The sequence below is a fragment of the Cinclus cinclus genome, chromosome 17 (assembly GCF_963662255.1).
Source record: "Cinclus cinclus chromosome 17, bCinCin1.1, whole genome shotgun sequence".
Classification (NCBI taxonomy): Eukaryota; Metazoa; Chordata; class Aves; order Passeriformes; family Cinclidae; genus Cinclus; species Cinclus cinclus.
Genome location: NC_085062.1, coordinates 9,862,165 through 9,880,518, shown reverse-complemented (window position 1 = coordinate 9,880,518; position 18,354 = coordinate 9,862,165). Strand labels below are relative to the sequence as shown.

The 18,354-nt window shown below is 54.9% G+C and overlaps 1 protein-coding gene across 1 annotated transcript in view; it reads right to left on the bottom strand.

Annotated features, from left to right (window-relative positions):
- Positions 1-10,486: 10,486 nt before the first annotated feature.
- RBM19 (RNA binding motif protein 19) overlaps positions 10,487-18,354 on the bottom strand; it is a 51,817-nt gene continuing 43,949 nt past the window's right edge. The window contains exons 24-25 of the mRNA XM_062504197.1: positions 17,876-17,989; positions 10,487-10,845 (exon numbers count right to left, since the gene is read on the bottom strand). Coding sequence (XP_062360181.1) covers positions 17,898-17,989 — 92 coding nt within the window. The 3' untranslated portion in view covers positions 10,487-10,845; positions 17,876-17,897. The remainder of the gene's footprint in view (positions 10,846-17,875; positions 17,990-18,354) is intronic.

The following is an 18,354-nucleotide window of genomic DNA, read 5'->3' as shown; positions in this document are numbered from 1 at the left end:
GAGCTGCTTTCCATGGCCACTCAGTGCTCCCAAACCAGAACCCCGGCCTGGTTCCCATCGCTCACAGGAGCACACCACCTCCATCTCAGCAGGGTGGGACACAAGGGATTTCAAGGAAAGCCAGGAAAACAGTGAAAGCACCAAGCAGCAGGTGGGGTCCACACAAGCCCTTCCCTCTGGCCCAAAATCCCGTTGGATTCCCTGTTCTGCAGGAGAACTCCTCTCTCTGCAGGAGGGGTGGGCACCCGGCCCCACAGTGCTCCTCCAGCTCCATTTGGTGATCATCAAAGGATCTGCTCCCTCCAGGCACCAGCCTGCATCCCAAAAACACCAGCCTGCATCCCAAAAGCACCTGGTTTTAAGACCTCTGCATTTCCAGACCTCTCGACATTCCAGGAGTTTGGTTGATATTTTCTCAGAAGGGGACAGAGGGAAGGGGACAGACCCAATCCCTTGGGAATGCAGCTAGAGGAGGGCAAAAATCCCCATTTCCAGAGAGGATGCAAGGGGAAAGAAAAAAGAGAAATCCATCGTGATGGTGTTCATTTTAACTGTTCAGCCACTTGTAGCCTGATGCCATTAGAGGAAATAAATAGGTAAGAGGCACTCGAATGGTGCGTGCAAGAGGAGATGGAACAGAGACAAAACAAGAGCTGGGAGACAGAAGGAAGCACCGTGGCTTCCAAGTGAATCGAGGAGCTGGAGCAATGCTGCCTTTCCCGAGCCCCACAAAGTTGGCAGCAACGCCTGTAAAACTCCCTTCAAAGGCTGCGTAGGATGCAGCCCCCGACCACCGTGAGCCACGGCCATTGTGACACCCCGGTCCCCGTGTAGCTGCCGGGAGGGAGCCAAAGCATCCCTGAGCTGCGGTGATGGACGAGAGGAGCTGACACAGCCAGCACCGTCCCCGCTCGATACCTGCTGCTGCGCCACCATTTATACCCCGTGATGGATGCGGCGATCAAGGGGAGCGGCCGCGGCTCCTGCCCCCCTCTCCGTGAGCTGCGGGAAGGTGTAAATTTGGCAGAATAGCTTCACTAAGCTCTGGTTGTTTATTATCTGGGGCACTGCTGCATCTCCAGCTCGGCGCCGTGCAGAGGTGGGGGATGCTAAGGGACATTCCTCACCTGAAGGAGGGCTGGGAAGCACGGCCCAGCAGCAAAGAGTGGCTATCCAAGCACTCCTTGGCTCCAGCGGGGTTTTTTGGATGTCTTCTGTCACTCCCAGCAGGCAGAACCCCCACCCCGCGCCACCCCTCCAGGTCCCGATCCCCCCTGGCAGCAGTAGCAGGGATTCCCTGCAGACCCCACAGAATGGATCTGGGCCTTGGTGCCACCTCCTCATGGCACTGCCAGGTGTGGGACCCCCCAAAACCACCCCAAATCCCCTCCCCCCCCCCCCCTCACGGACAGCTGCCTCAGCAGGACCCGACACAGCTCCATCCCCCGATTTCCCACGGAGAAATGAAGGGATCTCTGCTCTGGAGCTGCAAGACAATCGCAGAAATGGGTTTGCTCTGCCAGACCCCACTTTATTCTCCTTTCCCACCGTGCATCACCTTCCAGCCCAGCCCGCATCCCCGCGTCAACCACCAGGACACCGGGACCGTCAGGGGGGCTCTTCCAGCACCAGCCAGCCCGAACCTGGGCTCCCTGCCTCAATATTCACGAGCCAAAGGGCTGGAGCAAAAGGCTCGCACAGCTGGGCAGCAACCAGGGCCGGGACGCGGAGATATTCCAAGGAAAAAGGTGAAAAGAGGAGGAATTGCAGCGCCGAGGGGATCAGAGGGTGGGTGAGCCGAGAGGCACCAAGTGGCTGGAGCCGCTGCTGGCGAGGGTGACGGAGGGGGAGCGTCCCCATCTGCTCCCGGTGTCCCGCTGTCCCTGCTCCCGGCGCTCCTGACAGGCTGCAGAGCTATCGATGCCTTTTGCTCCTACCCCGGAGGCGTTCTGGTGATGGAAGATGCCTGCATTAGCACGAGGGGAAGCATCAAATGTCTAGAGATAAAGAAAATATTTAAACAAAAGAGAGAAAAGATAAAAATCAGGCGACTTCAGGAGGTGGATCCTACAGTGGTTGGGATATGGGAAGGGTTAAGCACGGGCACGCTTTGGGAAATGGGCACCTAGAAGGGAAACACCGGGAGCAGAAGAGCTTCGATCAGTGAGAGGAGCTGCTCCCGAGTGTCCCGGCCTTCCTGGCGCCTGTCCCCCCCTCCCTCCCTCTGCCATCAGCCAGAGCCACGGCTGTGAGCAGCCAGACAAAGGGGGAGGATGGCTCTTCCTCGGCTGGAGATGTCCTGGTCACAAGGAGGTCACAGGCTGCAGTGCTTCAGAGATGGTCCAGGCACACAGAGGTGCTGCCAGGCGCTGGCCCCAGCAGCAGCTCTTGGCTCTGTGCTTTGCTCAAAGCCTTCCCAGAACCTGAGCTGGGATCTCTCGTCTCTGCCAGGGATGTTTGCAGATATGGGGCTCAGAAATCATGGCATGGTTTGGGTTGGAAGGGACTTTCAAGCTCATGCCATTCCATCCCTGCCATGGACAGGGATGCCTTCCACTGTCCCAGGCTGCTCCTGGCCTTGGACACTGCCAGGGATCCAGGGGCAGCCACAGCAAATCTGGGCACCTGTGCCAGGGCCTGCCCACCCTCACAGCAAGGAATTCCTTCCCAACATCCAACCTAACCCCATCCCCTGTCAGTTTAGGGCCATTCCCCCTTGTCCTGTCACTCCAGACCTTTATCACCAGTTCCTCTCCAGGTTTCTCTAGTGCAAACCAGTGTTTGCACTATCCCTCAACCAACCATGACCCTTCCCAAGGATCAGCTTTTCCCAAGGTCACCACACTCACAAGCTCCCCTTTCCGTTGCCAGGAGGTTTGTGATAAAAACAAAAGCACTGACCTTCTCAGCTCCCTGCACAGGTATTTTCCCAGTGGGAAAACCCTCTCCACACCCAGCCAGGTGCTGCAGACCTCAGCTGAGGTGCAAATACAGCTCTTCCCCACACTTCCAGGCAGGGAAAAGGGAGCAGCTGGTGCCAGGGAGGTGACAAGGGCTGCCTCTCCCTGTCCTTGTCCCCAGAAGGATACACCAGTCCTGGGTGGGTATTTCAAACATCAAACTGAAAAGCTGGAAGGAAATAAAGAGATGTTCCCAGGAGTGCTGAAGTGGCTGCTGTGCTACTCCTGCTGGAACATTAATATTTGCCAAAAATAATTTGTCTTTAATCAGACACAGCCATATATTGAGTTTTATGTCCGTTCCGGATCAGTCTTTATTACCTTGGGCCGCTTCAGCTCCTTAATGGTCTGCCAGGGATCAGCATCCAGGACGCAGGAGCTGGTGCAGGTGGCACCCATGGAATTGTCCCCATGGCCTGTGTGTGCAGGGTGAGCCCCAAAAGCAGAGTGCTGCTAGAGAACAACCACCACAACAAGCAGTTCTGCACTTCTGTGAAGTGGCACAAAGCCTGGAGGTGGATCAGGTGGAGGTCGTACTTAATTCACTTCTGATCTGGAACAAACCCCGTTGCTTTTTCCTCCTGGCCCCACGCAGGAGTAACAAATTCTGTCCCTGGCGAGCTGCAGGACACCTTCCCAGGCAATGACAAGCCTGTTCCTGTGCTGGCTTTGCACTTCCAGCTCGTGTCAATTAACAAGGTGTCACTGCCAGAGCTTCAGTGGAGCCCCAAGCCAGCCCTGCACGGCCCCTCTGAACACACCTTACCTGCCTGCAGAGCTCTCTCAGCCCCTCTCCCCAAACTGGGGGTGCCCATATCCCAAAGCACGAGCTGCAGGAGGAAAATCCAGCCCCCAAACCCTCTCTGACTGGAAGCAGGCAGGGACCTTGCCCAGGGAGTCTCCTGCTCCAAAACCCATTTCCAGCGGCAGAGCTATGAAAGGAGGGCTCCAGCTGAGCAGGTTCCTCTGGTCCTGTGTGAGCCCTGAAGCCCTGAGCTGGGCTGGCTCTGCAGCCACACACAGGCACAGGAGCAGTGGCTTTGGGCTGGCAGAGCTTGCTGGGGTGGTTTGGGGAGCAGCCCCAACACTGCCCTGCCCAGATGAGAGCTGAGTTCTCCCTGAAGGAAAAGTTACCACCACTCCAAATACGACATCTGTCAATAAATCCCAGTGCAGCACCCCAGACCAGGCTGGAGGTACCACAGACGCTCACCAGTGATTCTATAGTCGTGGAGATTCCCACCAAAACCACCCAAAGGTGTCCAGGAGCCTCTTCCAGCCCCCAAGCCTAGCCCTGTGCATCCCAAAACATGTACACGTCCAGAACCTGCATCACTCAAGTCTTCTCCTTCCACCCAGTTCATCCTGCAGACACTCAGAGAGTCCATTTGAAGTAAAGAAATTCTACAGCAAAGCTCAGAGCCTGCAAGACAAGGTCAGGCTGGATGGGTTTGGAGCAACCTGCTCCAAAGGTGGGAAGGTGTCCTTGCCCACCACAAGGGGTGGGGTGAGATGAGCTTCCAGGTCCTCCCAACACAAACCATTTAATGGTTTTAAGATCCAGGCTCCCCTCAGTTGAATTCTTGCCCCACAAACCAACAGTTGAATGTACAGGGTGGTCACAACCACAAAACAAAATTCAGAATATTCATGACCAAGGTTCCCACTCAGAGCAGTCAGGAAAGGTTTGTTGAATGCATTCACATAATTAATACATATGAGAACATTGCAATTCTCCTCCTTGCTGGTCCACAAACAGAAAGAAGCTAAATTCATTAGATTAATATTTGTTGAGACTTATTAGTTTAGCTGTAATTTCATGATCAGATGGCATTTTTGGGGAGTTGAAAAGCAAGCTCTAAAGATTCATTGGATCTAAATCATGGCATTAAAGAGGAAGGAATTTTAAAATTTCCCAGGAAAAGAATGCCTGTTGCTGGTTTGCTTCTAACACCATTCTCCCACCAGCTGGGGAACCAGGCACTTCTGTTCCTCACTCAGTCTCAGCCCAGGGCCTGGGCTGGTTGATATTAAAGCAAATAAACAGCTTCTCAAAGCTTCCCCAAAAGGGGTCTGATGGTGCCACCACCCATGAGACCTCAGAAGAATGTCCAGATGCCTTTAAGTCATCCTGTTACTGAACTGGGCGGTGACAACTGGGCTGACTGGGGTGCTGTGCTCATCAGCACCGGAGTGACCCCAACCCCGTTGTGCTGCAGCCAAGCCCCGAACTGAGGATGCCCTGCACTCGTTACCTGCAGCCCTCACCCCACAGCCCAGCAGCTGCACTTTGGGCACGGCAGGAACATCAACCACGGCTGCTGACCCCCGTGCGGGCAGTCCTCCGAGCCCCCGGAGCCACGGGAATGTATTTCATCCCAAGGAAGGCTTTGTTCAGCAAAAAAACGGTTTCGCTGTGCGTGCCAGGGAGCTGGGAAGAGCAAGGAATGCTCAGGGGATTGCTGTCCAGCAAAATTCCTGCCCCCAAGCAGCTCTGGATGCTGGAGAATTCCCCAGGCCGTGGTTTGGGGGTGCTGGGGAAAACCTGGACACATCCCTGGAGGCAGCCTGGGAAGGGCTCTCCCCTGGGAGGTGACACCATGCTGCATTCCCTGCACCTGAAGGAAACTTTCAGGGAGGCAGAATTAATTCTGAAGCGTCACCATCTCAATTAGAGCACGGAAAAAGCCAAGGCTCTCAGCTGGCAGAAGCCACGGCAGCGTTTTGGTGGCTTTGCCCCAGCTGGGGACAGAGCGAAGCTCAGGTGACAATGCCCAGATGCCAGGGCCGTTCGCAGGGCTCAGAGGCACCGTGCTCCTCCCGTGCCGTGTTTGCTGCGGCCAGCAGCTCCCTCTCGTCCCTCGGAAGGGTCCGCAGGGACAGGGGCAGGATCCAGCCCGGGGTCACCCTCGGCCCGGTCCCCACGCTGGCAGCTGCCGGGTGGGTGACCCCCGCGGGTCCCCGCGCTGACAAAAGGCCTATCTTCTCTCCGCCTAAATGATTTAAATTCTAATCAAACATCATTTATAGCACATCTCGGAGCCGTCTCCCGGGAGCTGGTCCCACGTGAGCCGTTGCCAGGGCAACCGGGGGGTCTCATTTCAGAAATGTCAGATTGCATTATTGTCTTCACACTTCTCTGATAACCCGGTGTCTCTCCCTCTCCTGCCAGCACCCCCCCTCCCCGCCAGCCAACCCCCACTCCCGTCCGTGCCCCGCTCCCCGGAGGAAATCACCGGCTCCGTTTCATTCCCTGCCCTTCCAAGGCAGGCTCCCCGCGGGCTCTGCCGCCTGCGTGCTCCGTGTCCCGTTATTCAGGATGGAAGGGAAAAGGAGGGCTGGCTTTGTGTGGACCGCGCGGGGATGGAGGTGATGCTCCCGTCACCCCCGCTGCTCTCGCTGCCATGCAGGGAGTGGAGCTGCGCGGGGCTGCTTGCTGCCTCCCAAAACACGGAGGGGAGAAGGGTGGGCAGAGCTCAGAGTAATGTTTTGGTCTGGCCGGGTGAGCTCCACTCTTCTGCAGCTTTCACGGGGCATCTCCCAGCACATCCAGAGCTCAGGGTGTCCTGCAGGATCCAGCCCTGAGGGGACACTGCAGCTCCTCCGGCCAGGGCTTCCCCTCTGCCCCGTGGCAAGGTGAGCACCGGGGCACAGCCAGGTGAGGGACTGACCCTATGGACACCTTCTGGAGCACGGCTGCTCCTCTGCTCCGTGGTTTTCCCTTCCCCCCTTCCATGGTAGGGAAGGTCCCTTCCAACCCAAACATAAACTCCAGCTTCTCCTCATTCCCCCATCTTCTGGAGCCACCCCGACTCACTGCAGACAGCTGAGCGGCTCTGGCTCCCTCCGTGACTCCAAGGACCCCCCCAGAAGTGCTCGTTCCCAGGTCCCAAGGGCCAGCCTGGAGCAGTGACACCACAGATGAACCTTCAGTGAGGTCTTGCCCAGCCCTGAGATGTCAAAGCCCAGCAGAGCCGGGTCTGGCACAGCCGTGCTCTGAACACGCTGCTGGGAATAATATCCTGGGGGAAAGCAGCCCTGGCAAGGGTTTGGCCAGGAACCCGTGACCCCAGGGAAAAACTGAGGTGCTTTTATGGTTATTCTGCCACAACTTAGCGGAGCTGGGCACATAACCTGTGCCTGGTGTTGGGTTCCGGGTGGTTTCCTGCAGGAGCTCATCTCCCACACCATCCCAACAGCTCCAATTCCCCTGTTTTTAACCCTTTGTCCTGCTGGAAGGTGACAGGGCAGTGCTGGTGTCATCCCCCCAGTCCCCAGGCACCATCACGAGCCCACATGAGCTGTCCCACATCCCTCCATACCTCCATCCATCCATCTGCCGGATAAACCCCTAATGAACCTCCCAACTCTGCCTCTTCCCAAAGAATAAACCAGCCCTGGCCCAGGCGGTTAATATTTAACTGAATAAGGGCCATAAATATGGAAAATGGGACTTTTAATTAAATAAGCAGCTTTTAAAAGGGCCCTTGGGCTGAAGAGGCTTTTGTTTAAATATGATTGATTTGACACGTCCTTTCCCTCCCGCTTTCTCCCGCTCTCTCCCTCTCCTGCTCAGTGCAGGGATGGGAAGCGGGCTGCAGCACGGTCCTGCTGCAGGACCCTCTGCCTGCCTGTGCCCCAAAAACCTGCCCACAGCCTGGAGCACCCAACTCTGGGAGTGTGAGAGCACTTGGGTGGGCACCCAAGCAAGGGCAGCTCACCCCAGGTGATGTGATTTGAAGCTCTAAATGGGAGCAGAAGGTTTTCCCTGGCTGCTGAGCCACCCTGGCCCACCCCAGCTGCTGAAACCAGGGATCCTGGGCATTAATACCTTGCACCCCCCAGGGCAGGACCTGGCCCCCCCATCACATAACCCTGTGATTTTCCCCACGGAGGATGTGATGGGTCCCTGAGAGAGGAGATGGAAGGGAAACTGAGGCAGGCAGCAGATGGGCAGCACACCCAGGGGGAGGGACTTTTCCCGGTGCTTTGGGGCTGGAGTCACTCCCCAAAATTTCCTCCCCTGCCCCACAAACTCTGGGAGCAATCAGGGAGTAAAACCAAGTCTCAGTAACTTGGCTATTCCCTGACATTTGGGCATTGCCCGCTGGAGCGAGCAGCACTAATTACTTCTTCCTCACCCAGGCACGACGGGAGCAGGGGGTTCACGGAGTGCCAGGGGCACCAGGGTGTTTCCAGCCTTGGGGAGAGCCTGGGGAGCTGTTGGGGTGTGGGTGGCCCTGTTCAGAGCAGCAGTGTCACACCTGGAGCTGGCAGTGCCCTGGGCTGATGGATCCCCCGTGTTCCCCTGGCTGCCCGGGGCAGTGTCAGACCCGGCTCTGCAAGGAACAGGAGTGGGGTGAAGTCACGGGAGCCTGAGAGGCAGGAATCCTTGGGAAAAGATGGGAAAGGACCACGGGATAGACCAGAGCTGCACCCAGATGGGCAGGGGAGGATGCAGTGCCCATGCCAGGCTCTGGTGGGGCATGGAGAAGCTGGAAAAGGGCACAAAGGATGTCCCCAGAACTGGATGGCCTGGGCTGAGGGACAAGTACACACCAAGAGAAGAGGCAGCCCAAGGAGGGTCGCTCCCAGCTGGTTCCTCCTGTGTTTTCCACCTGTGGTTCTCCCAGTCCATCCCCCACGGATGGCACAGCCCTGGGCTGCCCTGGCTCAGCGCTGCCATGACAGGTTTCAGATGAGAACACACAGTTAATTATCTCCACGAACAACTCGGGGCAAGCAAAGCATTCCCTGGGCCCAGACCTGTTGCTTTAATGGGATTTCTTGAGTGAAGCAGTGAAAATGGAGGGGAAAAAAGGGAAAATTTGGAAAAGAGCAGGTAAAGACTCACATCACTTCTGGATATCCTCGGGTGTGGAAATTCCCAGCACAAGGTGCCCAGAGCCAGACTGTGCTGCTGAGGAATGACCCCACAGGAATGTCAGTGAAATCCCCTCAGGCTGGGTGGATCCAGGGCTTGAGATTCTCCCTGGGTCTGAGCATCCTCGGTGGTCACAGCTCAGGAATGAGTCCCAAGTCTGCTCAGAGCTGGGGTCCCCTGAGGGCTCTGGGAGCAGCCCCGTGTCCATCAGTGGTGGCACAGGGAGAGCTGCTGGCACTGCTGGATACTCCCAGGCACCCTGAGGTGACTCCAGGTCCTAATCCTTCAAACCCATCACTAAACTTTTTGTGGTTCCCCTTTAAAGCAGCCAAGGCACTGCCTGGTTGAGTTGGTGATGAGCTGCCCCAATCCCAAGGCTCCTCTTCTCCAAACTCCCCTCTGGCACCCTGAGTTTTGGGTGCCCATTCCAAGGCACTGCAGTGTCCTCACTTTTCCCCCTCTGAAATCTGGGTACGTCTCAGCCCTGGTGTGCAGCTTCTGAGAAGTGAAACATCCTTGAATCCTGGTGTTCCCTTCATCCCTGGTGTTTAACCCCACCTTCTCCCAGCCCTTCCCTCCAGGTGCCAGGGCTGCTGGGAGGACAAGGGGCAGTTTTTGGAAGGGGCAGCTCAGGAGACAGAGCCAAGGGCCAAACCTGGATAGGGATTTCTCAGCTCTGCTCACCTCCTGCTGGTGCCACCTGAGGGTTTTAAGGTTTTCAGTGCCTGAAAAGACAATCTGAAAAGCAAATTGTAAACCTATCCCAGCTTGCATCCAGCTAGAGAGGGGAGAAACCCTTGGCCCATGGGCTGGGAAGGGGTGTCCTGGATGTCCCTGAGCTGCTCAGTTGATCAAATGTGGCTCCCTGCCGTGGCTGTCAGTGACACTGGGAGCTTGGCCCTCAGCAGCACGAGGGCATCACTCTGAGTCCCCCAGGGGTGCTGTGGGCACAGCATTTTTGGTCCTAAAATCTCCCACCTCAAGCCCCGAGCCAGCCCATCTGAAGTGCTCAGCCCTGACGGAATCAGTGGCATTTTCATGGATTCAGGCTCAAATTAACCTCAGTGAGAAAACCAGTCTGGCCAGAGGCACCAGGCAGGGGGTCTGGTGCCACCAGCAGATCCCAACACGGGGCTGCTCCCGGGGGCTCGAGGCAAAAGGCAGAGCTCCTCCTGGCACTGCAGAGATAGAGATTTATTTTTTTTAAAGAAAAAAAAAAAAGGTGCTGGGGGGGAAGGGGGGCAAAAAAAGGCCCTGTGTTTGCAGCCAACACGTGTAATCTGTTGCAGCCCTTGTCAGACAAAACAGTTTTGCCGTAAGACAGCGATTCCCAGAGGGGAAAGGGGCGAAGTGAAAATACTTTATCAGCTGCCTACATATGTAAAGCAGTACCCTGGTTGAAAAGCAAAGCCTCTTTCCCTTTGAAAGCTGGGAAGGGAGAGTCGGGAGGCGACTGCCTGGGAGCGGGGACAGAAATGACACAGGCACAAAGCTGAGCCTGGCAAACCCAGGCCTCCCTCCTAAAATGCTCTTATCTCCCCATCAGCCCCAAAAATCTACCTGGCTGTGGAGAAGAAACAAATCCACACAAAACCCAGACGTGGCTCAGTTTGGGAAACTAAAAATATGTTTTTTAAAGTACAGAATGTGGGTTTTAATGTACAGGAATTATTTAATTCAGACATTAAGGGGCAGGCTCTGTCAGAGTCCCCAGGTCAGCAGGGAAGTGTCCATTGCTCCAGGTTCCTCTTCTCACAGGTTGGGCTGAGATGAAGGGAATCACTCCCTGCCCGGATTTAAGGTGATGCTCAGGAGCTGCCAGCAGACAAGGGTTTTCCTTCCTCTCTGAATTTAAAGTCTGTTTCAAAAGCTGGGAATTCCAGGACCTGGACACAAGGCATAAATCAGCCCTTGGGTTCACAGGATGAGTGGACTCTACTGGCAACAAGTGGGCTCGCTCCTCATGGAGGCTTCTCCTGGCTCTATCCATCAGCTAGAGACCTAAGAAGGTGGAAAAAAAAAATAAATTCCATGTAGCAGCTCCCTCAGCAAGGCAGAGAGGGGACGTGAGCCGGGCTGGGGGGGGGGGATACACGGAGCTGGGATGGAGAGCCCAGGAGGAGCTGAGATCCCGGGGCACTCCCATGGACAGGGATGCACAGAGGCAGGAGGGAGATAAGGAATGGGACGGGGGGAGGAAGAGGAGCAAGGAAAGGAGGGAAGCAGGAGAAGAAAGGGCAGGGAAGCGGCGGCGGGGGGAGAGGGAAGGAGCCCGCGCGTGCCCATCTGGGCGATGCATCACATTGAAATTGTCCCGCATTAAAAATTCACCAGCCAGTGAATTTTCAAGGGATTTGTAGTAATTAGATGACAAAATGCTGGCAAATCTCAGGCTTGCCAAAGATGTTACTCAGGGGTCAAAGACTCGACACTTTTGGCTGGGTAATTTGTAAGTGTCAATCACACTCAGCCATCAGAGGGAAAGGAGAGATCCAACGGCTGAATCCTAACGAAGTCCAAGGCTCCTGCCTGCTGTGGCCCCTCCTGCTGCCACCCAGGCCTGCAGACCCCCAGCTGAAACCACACTGCGTTGAATTGGTTTCTCATTTTTTAAATTTAAAGAAGGAACTTGCCAGGTTTTGATTTTCAGTCCTGATCTCTGGCGGGAGGAGCTCCTGCCTGGGCTGATGTGCCTGTCCTGTTTATCTGGCTGGGGGACAGAATGGGCTGTACCCCCTGGCTGATGTCTCTGCAGCCCTGCACCAGTTCTGCCCCGTGGTTGGAATTGCTCCTGGGACAGTCCGTGCTGCTGTTTCCTGGGGCTGACACGCTGGGCTGGGCTGAAAATGGATTTAAAGCAGCTCCTGCCTGCAACCTGACTGTTCCTGCCTCCCCACTGTGTACCACAGAGCCTTTGGGGCCACCAAAGCAACCCCATGGGTTGTCCCTGCCTGTGGTGGCTCTGTTGAAAAACCCAGGTTAATTCAGATCCAGCAGGACACTCCCAGCCCTGGGCTGGAGGGGGATCCACCTCAGGCTGAGCCCACACACCCTCCCAGAGCCTGGGGTAGAAAAGAAATTCCAAAGTTTTCTACATCACCGGACTACTAAATGCAAAAATTAATGCTTTGCCCAAAACACCAGAGGAGATCCCTGTCCCAGCCAGGTGCAAAGCTCCACTGTGGGCTCAGCCTTGCTGAGGCTGAGGTTAAGCCTGGGCTTTGCTGCCAGGTTTTGGGAGCAGAGGATGGCTCTGAGGGGATGGCTGCCTAGCCCCAGATCTCTCCTGGAGAGATTTTTTTTGCCTTCTGTGGTCTGGTTTCTAAGCTGGTGAAATAGAAAAGCCCTGGATTTCTCAGTCCCAGCAGCATCAGGGGGATGGCTCCTAACAGGAGCTACACTTATCTCCAAAAAGATTTGGGGTCACCAAGTCTGGGAGAGTCAGGAACCTGCTTTTGTCTCCATCCCTCCTGGCTTATAAAGCTGTCCTTACTACTCCTGCTACAACCCACCTCCAGTTTTGGGCTGTGAGGGATCACTGAAGCTGTAGGGAGAGGATGGGGAGGTTCTGACCAACAGCTCTGAGGTGCTGAGACATCAAACAGCACCCATCACACCCCAAGGAAAAGCAATCACATCCCAAACCCCCTTCCACTTCAAGAACCCAAGTCCCAGAGGAAAGGAAGCTAAAGGAGGTGTTTTCTCCATCCCTCCCAGTGTGCTGAATTTCCTGAGTGTTCTTAACCCCGTGGTGTGGGGAGGGGAGAGCTGAGGAAAGGGAAAGAAAGGGCAGGAGAGCAATGGACAGAGCTGCTGTGGTTTATCTGAGTGCAGAGCCATTCCTCTCCCAGGGCTGGGAGAGCTGCAAAAGGAGGAGGCTGGTGCCAAAGGAGGAGGCTGGTGCCAAAGGAGGAGGCTGGTGCTGTCCAGCCACTGTGCTGCCCTGCACAGGGGAGCTGAGGGCACTGGGAACGTGGCTAGAGGTTCCTCCTCAGTTTCAAAAGTCATTTAGCATTTTGCTGCAAAACACCTTGCAGGGGCAGCCTTCCTCCAGCTCCTCATCAACTGCACTTCCAGCTCACACTCCACATACTTAAATAGCCCAAATCATGGGCTGAGGGGTTTTCCCATGGTTTTATCTTCACTTGAACTAACAGTGCCTTCAGATGCTGCTGGAAGAGTATTTGCTGGGAAGCAGCAGGGAAGGATTTTGCCTGTCACTGCTCTGTCCAGTGCTGGGCACTTGGGAGCCATTCCCTGCTCACAGGGGGTGTCCATGGGATTTCCTCCCTGTCAGAGCCTGCTGCTGGCAGATGAAGACCCCCAGCCCCTCCCCACTGCACCTGAACACAGCTCCTACCACTGCCCTGCTCGCTCTTGCAGGAGAAAATTAACCAGAAAATACCAAATTTTAGCTGAGGGAACACAAAGAAAACCTTTTTCTCCCCAGATCACCTCTCCTGACACACACCACAGCCCTTACTGCCCTCCCAGTCTGCCCCAGCAGCTTTGCTAAACCCTGAGCTGGGGATGATGCCACATGTGGGGACGTGGTGACGCTGGCTCTGTACTCCCCTGGTCCACACTCATCCCCAGCAGCCCACCATGATCCTGGGGCTGGACCAGACACAAACCTAATGACATGGCGCTAATTATGGCCTGTGGAACATAGGGACTGTGCTCCTGCAGCTCCCAGGAGAGGACACTCCCTTCTCCAGGATCCTTCCCACCTCCCTGCTCCTGTGCTGGCCCCACTTCCCCTTTGTCACCGATTCAGGTCACACCCTGCACACCCCCGTCTGCCGTGCTCTGCCTCCCTTCCCAGCTCCAGTTTGGGGTGAAAGCCTCCCTGATTAGCCAATTTGGATCCCTATTTACTGTGAATTACTGAGCCTGATTATTATTCATGGCTGGCGAAGGCTGAGATCTCAAGCCCGGCCATGCGATTTCTCTTCCTCTCCAATGCATATATTTAGGGAAAACAGGAGGCAGGGTGCCTCAGTCAGGGAAGCTGCACACTGCCTCCTTCTCCTCCTGCTGAGGAAGGTGCTGGTGGATGCTGGAATGTGCTGCTGGAAGCTGGAATGTGGTGCCAAACACTGGTGGTGCTGTGACCCAGGGTAAAGTCCAGATGTGTTGGAATATTGGTCCCTTCCAACTCAGCTTCTCCTGGGATTCTGTGATGAAAGAGAAGCTCCCCAGATCTCCCAGCCGGCAATCAAGTCAACCCTCTCAATCTGCATTTGCAAATTCTTCCTGAAGTCCAACCTGAACCTCGCTCTGGAGATTCCAGAGTTCCTGGAGTCAGCAGCTGGGCTGGAAAGCAGCAGGCAGGACACAGGGGATGCAAGATCTGCCTGCAGCACTGCCAAAGGGTGGGTGAACAGCATTTATGATGCTTGCTTGGCCCTCAAGTGCTTCCCAGACCTCATTCCATGGGATGAACTTGGGAGGAAGCTCAGGCAAGATGGGACTGAATGGATGAGAAGAGCAGGAATTCCTGAATTGTGGGCAGGAATTTCCTGAATTGTGCAGTGGTGATGAAAAGAAACCACCGAGAGCTCATGGATGCTGCCTGTCCCTGCCAGCTCTCCTGCCTTCTTCCTATAGGTCAGGGAGGAAAACTCAGATGGTGATCAGGAGTTTTCCAAAGGGGATGGGTCACTTTGGGCACCCACAGGGCACAGCAGAGGGGCTGGCAGTGCCCAGCAAACCCAGGCTCCCTGCAGATGCTCTGTGCCTTGCCTTGCTTTGCCAGCTGTCCCCATAAGGAGATAAAAGCCCACATGGGCCTCTGGCAACAGGCAGCAATGAGGGAGAGCTGCTTCTACATTCAAACCCCTTAACCCTCTCATTCAGCAAAAAAAGCTGCATTTGAATAATATCCTAATCCAATTGCAGAGCTGGCCCTGGGGAGGGGGATCTGCTGCGAGCCTGGGGAGCAGCTGCAGCAGCTCCTGCTCTTGTCCAGCTCGCTGGGGTCTCTCCCTGGATGAAGCTATCACAACCTGACAGAAGTCCACTGGCCAAGGCAGTGGGCTTCACCCCTCCAGGGACCCTGCACCATATCCCAGCAGGCAGAACTGAGTGCAAAGCACTGGTGTGAGCTCTCTGCAGAGGCTGAGCACAGCCCAGTGAACCCCAGAGCCCATCAGGGGTGGCTGTACCCCAGCCCTCACCTTCACAGCCAAGCCTGATGCATGACTCTGGCTTGGAGCTGTTCATCTTCTCTGCCACCAGCACAGCCTGGCTACAGCACTTGCACCCCAAAAAGAACACCCAGATGGGCATCACCCCCACCCTGTGCCCAGCTCTGCCCTGGGAGCACAGGGGTGACAGGCACACACGGGTGACACCGACCCTGGCATGTCAAGAACCAGCAAAACAAGGGGACAGGGCTACAGCTCATCCCAGCCCAGTTACAGCCATCAGTGTCCAGTCATTTGGGACAGACAAAACCTTCCTGAATGACAGAAAAGCAACTATTCCTCCTCCCAAAGCAAACGAGAGCATTGCAGCAGCACTGCTGAGGTTAAGGACCAGGGGGAGGCTGTTCCCTGCTTTAGCTCTGTGGACAGGTAAGAGAGTTTGCATTCTTTTATCATTAGGATTGCTTCAGATCAAGGGGAAAAAAGAAAACAGCCAGTGAGGAGTGCTGAATTTCTGCAGACCTACTTAAGTGATCATTTTAATTCAGGTGTATGCTCGGTTTTAGAAAATTCCTGCTGTAATTTTAGGGGTGCAATGTGTGGGATTCTCAATACGTAAGAAAGAAGTGGAGCAGGAATTAACTCCAACTGTTCTCCAGAGCTGTGATCAGCACTTCCATGAATAATGTCCAGGCACATATGTATCTGTGTACACACACACAGCCCCCCCCTGCTCACATCAAACAGATTTCCTTGATACCAAATTGCCTGAAAAATTAACCAATGTCAAACTGCTCCATAAGATAAGTATCATTAAGGGAAAAAGAAAATCTTCATTATGTTTGAAGGTACAGGGGGAAAAAAAACCCCTCATGAATGTTTTCCAGCCTGTTCCCAGCCTGGGAAATAACATGTTTTAAAACATATCAAAGGGTTAAATTAATTTTCATTAAAATTTAAATTTGAGAAGGCTCCCTCTCTTCTTTCCTCCCTCCTCCCCCTTTGAACGTTTGACTGGCAACCATTTCATATTTCAATCTCGGCAGAACAAATTGAATTAGATGTTGAAACCAAACTCTGCTCTGTTCTCTAAAGCCTACATGCTCTGCTTGTGCTAATCCTTTTCGTCGCCGCTGCAGACCTCAGAGACACTCAGCAAGAAACCTGCCCTGCCACAAAAGACAATGAAGGGAAAGAGGGAAAAAAAACAACCAAAAAAAAAAAAAAAAAAAAGAAAGAAAAAAGGGAAAAAAAAAACCCCCACAGGAAAATCCAAGCCCAACCTGCAAGGCTGCAGAGCTTTGCTGAAATCACGTGCTGGGTGATGCACGTCCCTGGAGGGGACCCTGCCTGGCTTCTCTGTCCTCTGTGCTGGACATGGGCTGGTCCTGCACAGCCAGCATGGACAAACATCCCTGCAGGATTAAACTGAATTTAGCCAAGGCTGGAGTTTCCCTGCCGTGACGCCCTGGTCAGAGCTGTGCCAGTGGAGGAGCAGGTGGTGAAGGCAGTGGGGAACAGGGACAGGAAAGCAACTCACCAATGCCAAGCAGAAAAAGGGGAATAAAGCTTGTCACCACTTCAGGTGACACTGCCACCCCCTCTGACAGCGCTGCTTCTGCACCTGTGCCTCAGTTTCCCCACCTGCTGCACAGGAAGAGGGTTTTACACCCCAACCCTGAGACATCCCAAAGGGGTATCCCTCAATTTTGGTCCATCCCCTGAGCCAGCACTCCCAGGTCCTGGCAGGAGTCTCTGCTGTTGGCTTTGGGAAGCTTCTCAGTGCAGGGCTCTGGAGGTGCAGCACAGTTTGGGGGACCAGCAAGGGCTGTGACACCTCTGGTCCTTGAGCAGGAGCTCAGCCTGGGACTGCAGCCTCAGTGCTGAGCCCTGTTCTTGGGAATTTTGCAGAACAGCTGGGACAGGACCTGTCTGTAAGCAAAGGGCTGGGCTGTGAGCAGCACCATGGGTCCTGTCTCTCCAGTGCTGCTCCAGCCCTGCCCAGCTCCACCCTGGACAGGAGTTCACAGCACACACACCTGGAGGATCCCCAAAAGCACAGCTGGACAGATGTTACCCCAAAACCCTGGCACTCCCTGCATGGCTCAGATGCTGTGAACAGGGCTCTTAGCAGATCCCCAGGGTTTCCACTGACCACAAACTCACACAAAGGACACCATGAGCTCATCTCACCTCTCCTGAACCCACACAGGGTGAGATGAGCTCAGGGGTCTCGAAAAGATGAGAGGGGCTGACAGGACTGCAGGGCTTGACCTCAGGGAGCCATTTCATCCTGGCTCCCTCCTGCCATCCCGTATTTTCCAGCCTTGAGACGCTACCCCAAGACACACCAAGGAGGAGTGATGGCACCTCGGGGTGTGGTACTTTTGGAGGGAGAGAAGCCGTGGAGTTTTTGGTGCTGACAGGTAAAAGGCCCTTGCCAAACTATCTGTGACATGGTGACAGCTGCAGGTTGGTGTCCAAACAGGGACTTGGATTTTTTGGCAGCCAATCCATTCTCCCCCAGCCACAGGGAGGGACAATTCATACCCTGACAGCAATTTCTGATGCAGCAGAAATTCTGCTGCCTTCCCCTGGGGGGGATGCCAACAGCCAGGGGAGCACACAGAATGTAGCCAGGGCATGCACTCACTTCAACATGGGGCCCAAACTGAGCCCAAATCTGGGCTGTAACCCCTGGGACCACAGCCAGGAGCCTGTGGGGTCACAGGAGGGAGGGGCAAAGGGTGGCATCCTTGCTTGGAGGTTGCTGAGCCTTTGGAATTCCACTTTCTCTTGCCCCTGGTGTTGCCAACCCCACCGCAAGCCAGGACACTGTGTCCTTAAGGGCCAGCTGTGCCCACCCCAGCCCCAGTACCCACCTCACCAGACCCCAGGCAGCTGTTAGATGTCCTCATCTTTGTTATTGTTCTCCTCTTCCAGGTGCTCCATGATTTCATTCAAAATCTCTGATCGTTTTCTCTTCTTCGGGGAGTCTGTCCAGGCCCAGATGGGAGCAAAGAGGGGAAGATGAAAAGCAAAAATTACAACTTGGGATATACCTTGGGAGGGGCTGGAGGTGGTAGGATACCCTTCCAGGTGAAGGTCATCAAGTACCATCTACTTTTCCTTTCCAGGCAGGTCCTGGGATTCCAATACCTCCCCACCAGTGCTTTAGTTCACTGGCTGGGAGCAAACAACATCCAAACAGGTCATGGTGATGCCAACCCTTCCTGCTGACCCCAGTTCACAGTGGAATTCACAATTTCCCCATGGAAAAGCGGCTGCAAGCCTAACCAGGGGTTCATCAGGGCTCTTGGTAGGACACAGCCCCACTAACAGCCTCACTGAGACCACTCCA